Genomic DNA, 12,245 nt, shown 5'->3' on the forward strand with positions numbered 1-12,245 from the left:
TTTCAAATAAATTGACAAATGTATTAAACTCAATGGGGTATGAATCAGACAGAAGTGACCAACAGAGTAAAATAACACCATGCATGTTTGTGAGGATGAACATGCAACAAGTTCATGATGGGACACACTCTCACCACAGCAAACTAGCTACAGTCAGCCTTCATTAACCGCAGCCAGTCGAATAAGAGCAAACCACAATCAAGGAACAGTCCACAGAGAAACATCAGTCCAAGGAAAAGAAAAAGCAGATTGCTCAACAAACATAAACAAATGGGACAGATCTCACAGAGTCACTATGCAAACACAATCTACTATTCCTCCCACAGGTCCTTCCATGCAAAACATACAGGAAAATAAAAAGGTATGGCTAAAAGCATGGAATCTTTTTCTGTTTGCTGCTTTAGATTCCTGCTTTTAATGGAATGAGAGGCAAACATTCGAGCCTGCTAGACATTGATGAGAGTGATGATCTGAAGCCCCTCCCATTTGACCTGACTCTCACCTGGGATGACCGAGATTGTTTTTAGAGCTCGGAGAACCCTGAACGTTCTGAGGGCTGACACATTGCCCAGGTCCACAAACTCTGTGACATATCTGTAATATGGAGGTGGGTGGGTGGGGTTGTGGGGTGTCACATACACATGCCATGACAAAACAATAAGGAGCAATTGCAGGAGGTGAGGAAATTGGAGGAGGTGGGGTGTGAGGGGCAGGAGGAGAAAATCGCATAAGCAGCTAGCCAACATGCGACTGCTAGCACTGCTTACCTGGGATTACTGAAATAGTTTTCAAAGCTCTCAGCACTCTGAAAGTGCGAAGAGCTGAAACATTGCCTAGGTTTACAAACTCAGTAACATACCTGCAGGGAAATTCACAATTACTATGGAATATTGACTCAGATGGGAAACAGCAATACATGTGATATGGATCGGAGCCAACAATCTTACACAGAACTACATGGTTACATTATGATCCTTGACATATCAGGTGAAGACACTGAAAGCACATTTAAGTTAAGTTAGACTGAGGAATGCATTTAAATTCTTGGAGCTAAAATGATCTGTCTTGACAAATACAACATGCACCAGTTCCCAGGTGATATAAACTTAAGACTTAAAATGGGGCTTTTGAATAAATTAATATATATATATATATATATATATATATATATATATACATATATATATATTATTATTATTATTTTTTTTTAATATATGTAATAAACCCTCACAGTTGCAAAAGAATGAATTGCATTTTAGTGTAGACAGCATGTGATGAATTTATAACAAAACGTGAGTGAACAATATATTCAAATCTTTTTGTATAATACTGAGCTTTTTAAAAGAACATGTATTCCTTTTCTTTTCAAATTAATCGATAATGCTTTAGATTACAGCTCCATTTGACCAAAATTACAATGTGTTTAGACTGTGACAAATTGTAACAAATTTAAGCACATCTGTTCCTTTTGCTACCAACAGACCAATCATTTATTTGACCTTGGCTGAAAATTTACTTACTTACTTCAGTCAAGTCAGTAGTCTCTGTATAACAATCATAATTTCACATATATTGTATTTGGCTATTTCCTAATTACAGTGAAATTTTGGAAATGAAACAGTGCTTTAGAGGTTGTTAAATACTTACGCCATGACAATAACACAGAAATCCAGCCAGTTCCAGGGATCTCTTAGAAAAGTGAACTTCCCTACACAGAATCCTCGGGCTAAAATTTTTACAAGGGATTCAAATGTATAGATTGCAGTAAATGTGTACCTGTTGGAAATAAAATGTATATGTTACTCTACAGCACTGCCTTCAGTGGGTTTACTAATTACTGAGATATTTCTATTTTGTCATTCAAGCAAAACTTACTCTACATTCTTTGCCCAGTCTGGCGGTTGACTCAATGTCATAAACGCACAGTTGGTAAGGATAGTGCACATGATCACCATGCTGAAAAATTTGCAGGCAGTTGTCAAGGAAGCCAACCAGTCCAGAGTGGATGAATCAGCTTTGTTCACACATGGTTTACAACACTTAGTCATAAAACACATCAGCTGACCACATGTGTTGAGGTAGCTATGTAAACAATTAATCCTCCTTAACGTATCATGTCTACAAACAAGAAGCGGATATGGGATGCCAGCCACAGATTTAGTGTGTCCTTTAAATAAACATGATTATAACGCTTATCAGATTAATACTTTAATGAAAGGATATGAGTGTACCAAAATCTTAATTGATATTCTTCTAAGAGGGTTGAAGGGGCTCAGGACATACAAGGCAGGAGCGGCGTTGAAACGGAAGATGGCCTTCCCTCTGTTTAATACTATGAAAGTCTGAGAGAGAGAGAGAGAGAGAGAGGGGGTGGGGGGTGGGGGGATACAAAACACCCTATGTCAGGAGGAGTTTCTATTTGATTTCCATGCAAGCTCTTTTTGTTCTCTACAAAAAACATATATAATATAAAAACAATAGAAACTTTGCTGTAATCTTGCTTTCTTTTTTTATGATCTATAGCACACTTTCCAGTGTACAAATAACAAATCACATTTTAGTAGATTGGTGATGAACCTTGTATAAATCCTTTTTATTGGTCCTGTCACCTGTCACCTGAGCTTTGGCTGGATGACAACATCACCTAGATAACAGCTGTACTGCAGGGCCAGATAACACTCCAATGCATCTCTCCTCCAGCCTCTTTGAGAATATTAAACCTCCTGGTCTACTTCTTTACATATTCAAGACAAAATCAAAATACGTTTTATCATGACAAGACAAAATTGAAATGTAAAAAATGAAATTGAAGCAGGTTTGAACTCAATTTTTAGATGTTAAAGGTTTGCATCTGATCTTAGACATCATTCTCTAGCTTCAAATCAAGCAAACCTACTTTCTGATTATTGTAGAAGGGGTCCAGGTCCTCCAGCGGTGTGGACACCATTCCTTTGGGGATGTCCCCATATATAAAGGGGAGTGATTTGCCCGCCTCCAGGTCACGGCTGGGCTTGAGCTCATCCTCATCATTGTGTTTTCTCTTTTCTCCTTTGGGCTTCTTGGCTTTCTCCTCTGCGATACGCCTCTCGATGGCTTTGAGCGACTCACGACAAAATGGGTGGAAGCTGTCTGGTTCTGGTGGTACAAGCAGCTGTGCCATCTTTTCATCCTGCACCTTCAGAGTGAACAGCTAGCCTCCAACATGAGAAAGGGCTGAGGGGTCAAATGAGACAAGGAGGTGTGATTAGACGTTGAGAAACTACTTGAACAGCATGAGACATTCTGCTATCACAAACACAAAAGTGAAAGAAATCAGACTTGATTTTGTGGTTGCAACTCCAGTCCACAAATAAATTCTAAACATTGAGAGTAGACTAGGGTAGAGGGTTGGAATAATAATGGATCACTTAACTCCTACATGATTGAATCCTAATAAACCTCTGATTGGTCATCTAATTCGTTGTCCTGGCCAGCAAATCTCTACTGACATGAAATGGAGGAGAGGGAGGTGGGTGTGGCTCGGTTCTTTGGCCAGACATCATCAACCCAAGAAGTGGCAGGCTCTAACGACAGTAGAGGCCTGCCATACCCATTAATCCCTGATCTAATAATCTACACTCCTGTGGATTAAATGAGGATCTGAGATGAGAATGATCGATTCCAGGTTAGCCTCTTCCTTCCTGATTCTGTCCCTCGAAAGGTTCACAGGCTTTCTTTCACATGGAACATGGAGAGTCCAGTTTTTCCCTCAGAGCCAGAGAGAGAGCAGCAGGAGGAAAGGACTCCTGACCTGGTCTGACTGGCATAGTGTGGTGGCGCAGAGCTATGCAATATTAAATATGAATGCAGTAAGACTGCACTACATCTCTGTATTGCCACGCCACTGAGAGCTTTTGCTTGATCTGAATGCAATAGTGTAATAGAATACTTCCACAGTTTGCACTGTGATGCAAGAAATCAATCACATACATTCTGGCCAATCAATTTCCCACAGGACTGGATTGGGCATAACATGTTTCATGTAATCCCAACAACAAAGTAAAATCCAAATGTTAGGAATTCATAAAACAAACAAACCAAAGAATACTATTTGCTGTGATAATTAATATATTTGAGTTAATGTCCAGTTTACACAAATATTTTTTTTTTTTTTTTTGAGTTTTAGAAAACTGGTCAGACTTCTGTGACCTTTATGAAAAGACAGGTGAACTGAACAGAGACAGAGTTGAATAGAGACACAAAAGTTGAAACAAAGGGGCAAGGCATTGATTTGTTCAGCATTGTGATCAAACAATTTTGGTGTTGTACAATATGAACATCTTGTATATAATGTAAAGATTATTAAGAAACCCCTCTTCAAAGTCAATGTCATGCACATGGCCTTTTGTTGTTGAAAGTTCATGCCTTGGAGGGAGAGACGCATGCATCAGTGGAGGAGCATCTCTGGTGAGAAAGGTGACAAATGACTGCACTACTCAAATGAAATGCAGGTGCCTGGGCAAGTAAAAAGTGTTAAGTAGAGCTTATCTATTGTTTAGTGTTCTTGAAGCACAATATATTTGCATTAAAATTAGCCTAATTTAATAAACAAAAAGTCAAACATGATGAAATGGTGAATGTCAATGTTCCAATGGATCATCCCAACAGTATGAGCATGTGTGAGGACTAAAGACTTCCTTTAAGCTTCATCAAACTTCAATTGAGAATTTCTGGAATGGCAGCAGGAGTAACTGCCAGTGTTCATTGTAATCAGTGGAGTGCCAGGTATCATCTATAGACCTGGTACCAACCTTTGCTGGGACCAGGGAGGCTGGCCTCTTCATTAATATACGCTTTTCTTTGCATTTCATTTATCTTTAGAGAGCTTCTATCAGAGAATAGAGCTGCAATCGAGCTGCAAGTCAAAAACACTGTAACAATTATTCACATGCATTCTAACAGTATATTTCACAAAATAAAATAGATTTTAGTAGAACCAAAATTCCATATCATTACCATACCATTTCACAGATTCATTATTGGTGAATTGTTTTTCATGAGACTGTTTTATAGGTGGGTGCAATTGATTTGGCCATGTTTGCTAACTTGCTGCTCATAGTGATGTAGTCATTAAAATCTCTGGCTATCAGTATCAGTTGATACTGATATTATATTATTGATGCTCATCACTCACAGACCATAAAAGTTAATGGATGAATTACCCTAATTTGTCCGGCTTTCTATGGGTTTTGCTCAGTGGTGCAGTATGCTTAAAATATGCCCACTTTCTCGTGTGCGATCTTGTTTTTCCCTGCCCATGGAGCTGGAACTGTTTTTTCCCTGTGCTGTAGCATTTGCAAGCCTTAATATAAGAGGAACAATCTAATAAATGTGATAAATGTCTATATACATGTACAATTTTGAGCAAAATAAATGTGAGCGCCTTAGCTACAGAGTAGATGTGGAGCTATAATGCTTCAGAAGATCAATATGTTGCAGGAGTGTCAGTATGGGCAAATTGGGCAGAACTGTAGCACTTGAGGGCATTCATTACAGCTCTGCATTTGGGGTCACATGTCAAGCCCTGCCCTCTGCTACATTTTAATAAACAGGAAATGTTTCCTGTTCAGTGCACTGCATTCAGTTTACATAATGTACAATATGTACTGAGGCCATTGCTTTCTTAGTATTTAATATAGCTTCCTCCTTCGTCGAGTGCACAGGTAAAACATCTTGGATGTGATGGTTATTAGCCTTCTGACTGGTCTAATATAAATTATGATAGTAGCTCTATTCAGCGTATAACTATGGCAACTGAGTAAGACTTGGTTTTAAAGGAAGATTTGAACAACTGAAAAGTTATTCAAAGACTTCCCATGCTAGCAATGCAATATTGTTACTTTTGAACTTTTGCTATATTTTTATTGGTACTACATTATGCCTATTTTTGTGTATGTGAACGGATACAGTAATGTTGACTTGGTGTCCACATCATGAAGGTCAACCTACAGTGACCAACCTCTAAAATGGTATGCATCATTCATCTGCTCCCTTCTCATTACGAACAACTTGAGATATGAGCTGCCACTTTGAAGCTTCAAATAGGCCCACTTCAATTTATCTGCAACCTGTTGACATCATGACCTTATGCCGGCGAACCTAAAATGGACACATTAGTTTCCTCTGTCTCTCGCTGGCCCAGATTGTCAACACATTGGTTTTGTCTTTACTATTCACCATACGTTTAGCCCTGTCCTGCTGATCAACATCAAGTGATGATAGGCCTTGACCTCTGCCACCTGCTTCGCCTACAAGTGACTCACACAATGTTAAAGGGAGGCTCAGCTTGAATATTAAACAGACATTATGGGCAGGTTGCTCGGACATGGATTAAGCCTAGTAGGCTTCATTGTCAATGGAGATAAAGGACTAGGCTTAATGTCCAAGCAACTATCCCTATATCTTCACTGACCTAAAAAAGCATTTTGGTCCTTGCCTGAAAAAAACTGATCTCGTTTGTAACCAATGTGGAGGATGGGACTGTAGGATTCAAATCAAAAGGGCAAATACTTCAAGACAGAAGCCCCAAATCCATTAAAATTAAATATTGGGTTGGGTATGACAGTTCAAGAGAAATGTCTCCAAAATTTGAATGTCATTCAGATCAATGGACAAAAGCAGAACAATTCATAGTCACGGTGCAGTGTGTTTCCCCTCCTACTCCCCACAGCACATTGGCTTATGTTCTCACCATGGTCTGCTGTCAGAATTTTGTCAACATTTCTAAACTGATTACTTTATAAAATATAAACCTAGTCCTTAAGCTACAGGCAGGCAAGATATGATGTAACCAAAAATACATACTTTTACAGAGGTCCAGAGAAAGAGACTCAAGTGGCCCAGTTCCGGCTACTATCCATGGTGCTGAAAAGGTTGTTTTGCACAACAAGCTTATAAAAATGCAGCAGTAGGAAACAGAAATAGGTTTACAGATTAGGGGGAAACGTGTTTATGCTTAGACTGCCGTTGAACTACTCAGGCAATGCATTGGATAAAAGTGATACTTGATAACAACAGAGTTAATATAGCAGGGGATTTGGACATATTAGACATAGTTTATGTCTATACAGAGTGGTCACAGATCCATGGCTAACCTCCTGGGGGACCAACACACTCACCGTCCACGGCTGCTAAGTGCTCACAACCACTGCTTGCTGCTTGCTGCTGCCTCTCAGACTACAGGATTAGATCTTGCCGAGATGCTCATTCAGGGCGTTGGCGAAATAGCTGATGATGAGCAGCTGAATACAACATGAATCTTTCAAACAAGATTCATGGTTTTATGTACCGAGGGGAAAAAGCTGCTGGCGTTATGTCTACATTCTGGATGAAAAATTGAACAGCACAGTCTAATCTCTAATTGACAGCCATCTGGTAAATAGTGCCGAAATTCGTGCAGCAGGACTCCAGTCTTCTACTGGAGAATGTAGGCTAATAATTCCTGTCCCATATCCATGAACTATAACAATATACCGTAGGCCATGATTTGGACCCTGGTCTTCATTATGTACTACAGCACACGAGATCAATAACTTTTGTTCATGTAAACACACGAACACTGTTCGTAACCTAAGTTGACGTTTGGGTAAAAATGTGATTTATAGTATTTAAATTTACTTCCTTCCTTTTGTCAAGTGTGCAACCCTTAAGGTACAACTATTTTAGGCCGTGCCTACATAGACCAAGACCACTGTTGCAATAAAAGATGAGAAACACATTCAAAACATTTTTCTCTTGTAAACTTTCCAAATAATTTGAATATACAGCTCTGATACGAGTCCTCAATAGATAAATAATAAATAATCCTCAAACTCCAAACCCCAAACACAAGTTTTTCTCCAATACAAACCTCCATAAATAATTTGGGCCAAAGAAAAGAACTAGACAATTCAGTTAGGCCTAATGCCGCACAGATTAATTCCTTGCAGCAAAAGCAACCACAGTGGACGGACACAACTTTCAAACCGTTTCACATGATGGCAGCAACACTAATTCTCTATAGGCAACTCACCGTCAGTTGTTCATCCTCGGCAGGTGAAGGATACACGAGAATAAAGGCGAGGCAGCTCTTTAGTGTAAAAAATATAATCTAAAGACATCTGTCAGTTTGCTTTTGATTGTTGCTATTTCTCTCCGTACGGAACGGGTATTTTCCACAATTAAAAAAGAAAGCCTGTGAGTGTGGTCGCGGTCTCATCCGCCCCTCGGCGCAGCAGAGTACTGTACTCTGTTGCTTCCGGATGTTCCTGGGTACCAAATGACGGCAGAGATTCAAGCGTGCCAGAATGACTGTTCAGATAATATTGTGCTGGGCATCAACACGCGTAAATGTCGGGAATACAGAGGGATAGTAGCAGTCAGTATCAGTAATTGCAAATCACACAACTGAATCAGACTTCATTCTAAGAGTATCTAGAGTGCGCGCGCGCGTGTGTGTGTGCGTGTGTGTGTGTTAAGGGGGTGGAGGGGGGGACTGACTCTGAAGGGTGCCAGGAGAGTGTCTAGATTCAGAAATATTTCTAGTAGGCTGTGTTGTTTGAACCCTCTGATAACAAAGAGTCTGCATGACGCCAGTGCATGCATTCATTTAGCCTAATTTAAACACAGGCCTATATACAATCTCTAAGAGACACAACGCCGTGGACGACATGAAGCTGCAGCATGAGCAGATGGTACATTGCTATATAAGACTAACGTGAAATAAGCTACATTTTGTAAAATGAAATGAGTTAATTGCCTGTGGATCTCTGAGATGGAGCTGACTGCGCGCCAAGCCATTCGCTTTCAAGAGTCTGATGGCACCTGGTGGCTGCAGGCAGCACTGTAAAGAGAAACCAACCAATTCTTTGCATTGTGGTTCAAAAGTAACACAAAGTTTCCAGTATGGGAAAACACAAACCCACACTGGCCAAATGTAATCATGGTCAGAGAGTGAGCACACCTGCTAAAACAGCAAAGCTCTGCAACATGCAGCAGCTAGACAACATGGCCACCAACACTGAGCTAATTATATCACAACCTACAGTATGCACTATTTTCTCACAATTTAAAAGTAATTTCAGATTGGTGCTTGTTAAGAAAAGTAGCCTTATGATTGTCGATATTACTGTTATGCTGTTATAAGGCATTGATAGTGGGTTTTTTTTGTCGTTTTTTTTTGTTTTTTTTTACATTTATTTCGCAGCCACCTGTCTAATGATTTGTAGTTCCTTCTGCTACTTAAAGTGAACTAGTTTATTGTCTAATAAGAAGAAAAATTACTCTCTTGACCTAAATTGCGAATAGTTTACAGAACCTGTCAAATCAAGACGTGATGTAGGGCATTTTTCTCTTTGAAAATAAGTTCCACACTATTACATAAAAAATGGTCCAGACTGAGGCTTCACTCATTTTTCAAACTAGCTGTTTGCGCAGTCGTATTAGAGACTATTCATAATTGTATATTGTTCCTTTGCTGCAACTTTTCTTTTTTCTTTATATGAACAAAGGATTCTTTTAAATATACGGCCTTCTAATCCTTTAATTCCAAATTTCCTGCATCATGTGTGCCCATGCAGATTTTGGAATCGGGTGTCAACCTGTGAACACCCTATAGGGGCGCTGTTGCGGTGTTTTAATAGGCTGTGGCTGGGTTCATTTGACCGAGTTTTTTGGAGTTCTGCTAACTCATTCAATTTTATGGCAGACATGTGAGAAGTAAAGATCACGGTTATTTTTTGCACCTGCAGACAAAGAAGAACCCAATCGGCGACCAGCAGGTGCGCAAAATGGCTCAACAGGTAGGCCTATAGTGATGTTTATGTTATGGGAGATGAACTACAATGTGATATGTTTTTGCTTTATATGTCAATGCTGTTTTACATTGCAGTTGAACAATGAAGAAGGCAACACATTAATTCTTCCACAAAAAGTTGCCGGACAGCCAGGAAGAAATTCAATGATATCAGCGTCGTTTAATTTTATCAATTCCATAATAGGATCTGGAATAATAGGTAAATAACTGGCTTCTCATAATTCAGGTATAATGCCGAATAACCCTGAATAATTGATTTATATGCTCTAGAGCTAACTGGCAGGATGTTTAGCAACTGCATGTTATAGCTTTCACACTAATTCTGTGATGATCCCGTTAATAATCAGTTGTCAATGCTGATTTTCGTGCAACAACAACAAGAAGCTCTCATGCCATCCAAGCCCTCCAGTGGTAAACCCTCTGCATCATATGACTAGCGCCTGTTAACCCCATTCCCCCCTTTTAACTCTTTCATCCTCAAAAATTGCATGAGTCACATCAGAGTATTTCCCCAGCAGAATCATGAGGTATGATGTTTTTTTGTTTCTATGCAATGTCAAATTTAACCGTTCTGTTACAAAACAATAATTATCCAGTTTGGAAACAAATGATTAGGTGAAATATGGCATTCAGTACTCTAAGATATAGGGTTTATCAACAAGGGGCTTCAGTTAGCGCCTATCCTTTAAAAAGGGCCACAGTTTGTTTTAATTGTGTGCTACTTTTGTCATCTCATTTTGGAACAAAACTCAAAACACAAAACTTAAACTGAAGTTATGTGTATCTATCTATCTCTAATTCACTTTTTTCAGGTTTACCATATGCATTGAACCAGGCAGGGCTTCCCTTTGGCCTTTTGCTTTTGATAGTTGTAGCCTTCATCACAGGTGGGTATAAGGCTCATTATGGTAAAGAGGATTTTATCTTTTATGAAATGGACAAACAGATAACATAATGTTTATGCTTCGTGGCAGACTACTCAATCATCCTATTGATTAAAGGAGGTAATCTATCAGGGACAAACAGCTATCAGTCACTGGTGCATAGCACTTTTGGTTTCCCTGGATTCTTGATTCTGTCTGGACTGCAGTTCCTTTACCCTTTCATTGGTAAGTTATTTAAATTATGTAAATTGTTAGACCCAGAGTCGCAAGTCACTGTACTGTGTGCTATATACATTTTGTCTAAATTCAAATCTAGTCTAGTCTAGAAAATGTATTTGTATCTATTCTATTCTATTCTATTCTATTCTATTCTATTCTATTCTGTTCTGTTGTGTTCTATTCTATTCTATTCTATTCTATTCTATTCTATTCCTTTGATTACGATAGACTAACATTGCCTTTGGTTCAACCTAAATAATACAACATTGCAGATAGACAGGAACAGAATGATATGATGCTTCACCTCTGTCTTCTTCCTCAGCCATGATCAGTTACAACATCACAACTGGTGACACACTAACCAAAGTATTTCAGAGAATACCAGGAGGTATGATGTATGTAGTTTGTTCCACTTAAAATTAAAGCCAAATGACACTGTGTGTAATTAAAACAAGGCTTTACCAAGTTACTAAATGAAAGCTGATGCATTTTAGTTTCGGAAATTATTGAAGTATTCTGAAGCTGATTCCAATTAGCCAGTAATGCCTGTGTGCTCGATGTTGTTATTCTCTCTGTTTGCAGTTGGCCCTGACCACATACTTGCAGAGCGTCACTTTGTGATCTTGGTATCAACCGTTCTATTCACACTGCCTCTCTCACTTTATCGCAACATAGGAAAGCTTGGGAAGGTAAGTCCGCTGATCAGACAGCGGTCAATGTGATACATTTAGTGATTTCAGAGCACACATAGTAGTGCTGCCTGTATAACATCTGTGTGTGTTATTAGGTGTCCTTCCTGTCAATGGTGCTGACCCTTGTCATCCTCATCACTGTAATCATCAGAGCAGCTACCTTTGGACCAGAAATGTATGTTCTACTCATCTGCAATTTTGCAGTTTCAGATGATCCAGTTGATGTTAATCTGAATGTTCGTGTTTGTGAATCATAATGTTATTTTTAGTGAATGCCCATTAAAAAGACGCAATGCAAATATAGTAGATGAATTACATTTTGTATTGTGTTGTTTCTTATCAACTGAATATGAATGAAGTGTGTAATTTAAATCACTTTCTAGCGTCCCTACAGAAAATGCATGGGCATTTGCAAAGTGGAATGCAATTCAGGCAGTTGGTGTAATGTCTTTTGGTGAGTTTGTCTATAATGATGATGCTGCTGATGATGGAGGTGATGGTGGTGGGGAGGGAACAATGATGACGGTGGTGCCATATGTCTAGAATGCCATTAATGTTATGTTACTGTCAGAGGAAAGCCAAAAAACCTGTTCTGCAGCCAAAAACGAATGAGACCCA

At 39.1% G+C, this 12,245-nt stretch overlaps 2 protein-coding genes across 2 annotated transcripts in view; one reads left to right on the plus strand and one right to left on the minus strand.

Annotated features, from left to right (window-relative positions):
- Positions 1-8,178, minus strand: part of scn1laa (sodium channel, voltage-gated, type I-like, alpha) — a 31,452-nt gene extending 23,274 nt beyond the window's left edge. The window contains exons 1-6 of the mRNA XM_071538129.1: positions 8,051-8,178; positions 2,897-3,213; positions 2,224-2,342; positions 1,876-1,965; positions 1,648-1,776; positions 503-594 (exon numbers count right to left, since the gene is read on the minus strand). Of these exons, the coding sequence (XP_071394230.1) occupies positions 503-594; positions 1,648-1,776; positions 1,876-1,965; positions 2,224-2,342; positions 2,897-3,160 (694 nt within the window). The 5' untranslated portion in view covers positions 3,161-3,213; positions 8,051-8,178. The remainder of the gene's footprint in view (positions 1-502; positions 595-1,647; positions 1,777-1,875; positions 1,966-2,223; positions 2,343-2,896; positions 3,214-8,050) is intronic.
- A 1,601-nt stretch (positions 8,179-9,779) lies between these two features.
- Positions 9,780-12,170, plus strand: LOC139660063 (putative sodium-coupled neutral amino acid transporter 11). Its single transcript, XM_071538104.1, has 8 exons — positions 9,780-9,818; positions 9,908-10,031; positions 10,645-10,719; positions 10,807-10,941; positions 11,258-11,323; positions 11,518-11,624; positions 11,723-11,802; positions 12,011-12,170. Exons 1-8 carry the CDS (start codon positions 9,807-9,809, stop codon positions 12,168-12,170), a joined length of 759 nt encoding a protein of 252 aa, XP_071394205.1. The 5' UTR covers positions 9,780-9,806.
- The last annotated feature ends 75 nt before the right edge of the window (positions 12,171-12,245 follow it).

Source organism: Centroberyx affinis, unplaced genomic scaffold (assembly GCF_046629955.1).
Source record: "Centroberyx affinis isolate AG114_WGS23_722 - 3 ecotype Tasmania unplaced genomic scaffold, CSIRO-AGI_Caff_v1 ptg003208l_1, whole genome shotgun sequence".
In the NCBI taxonomy this organism is placed as follows: domain Eukaryota; kingdom Metazoa; phylum Chordata; class Actinopteri; order Beryciformes; family Berycidae; genus Centroberyx; species Centroberyx affinis.

Bases quoted from the DNA above. Each gene is read 5' to 3' on its own strand.
- LOC139660063 (XM_071538104.1), top strand. The intron at 10,032-10,644 runs GTAAATAACTGG...CACTTTTTTCAG, and splicing joins AATAGGATCTGGAATAATAG to GTTTACCATATGCATTGAAC. The intron at 11,803-12,010 runs GTATGTTCTACT...ATCACTTTCTAG, and splicing joins GCTACCTTTGGACCAGAAAT to CGTCCCTACAGAAAATGCAT.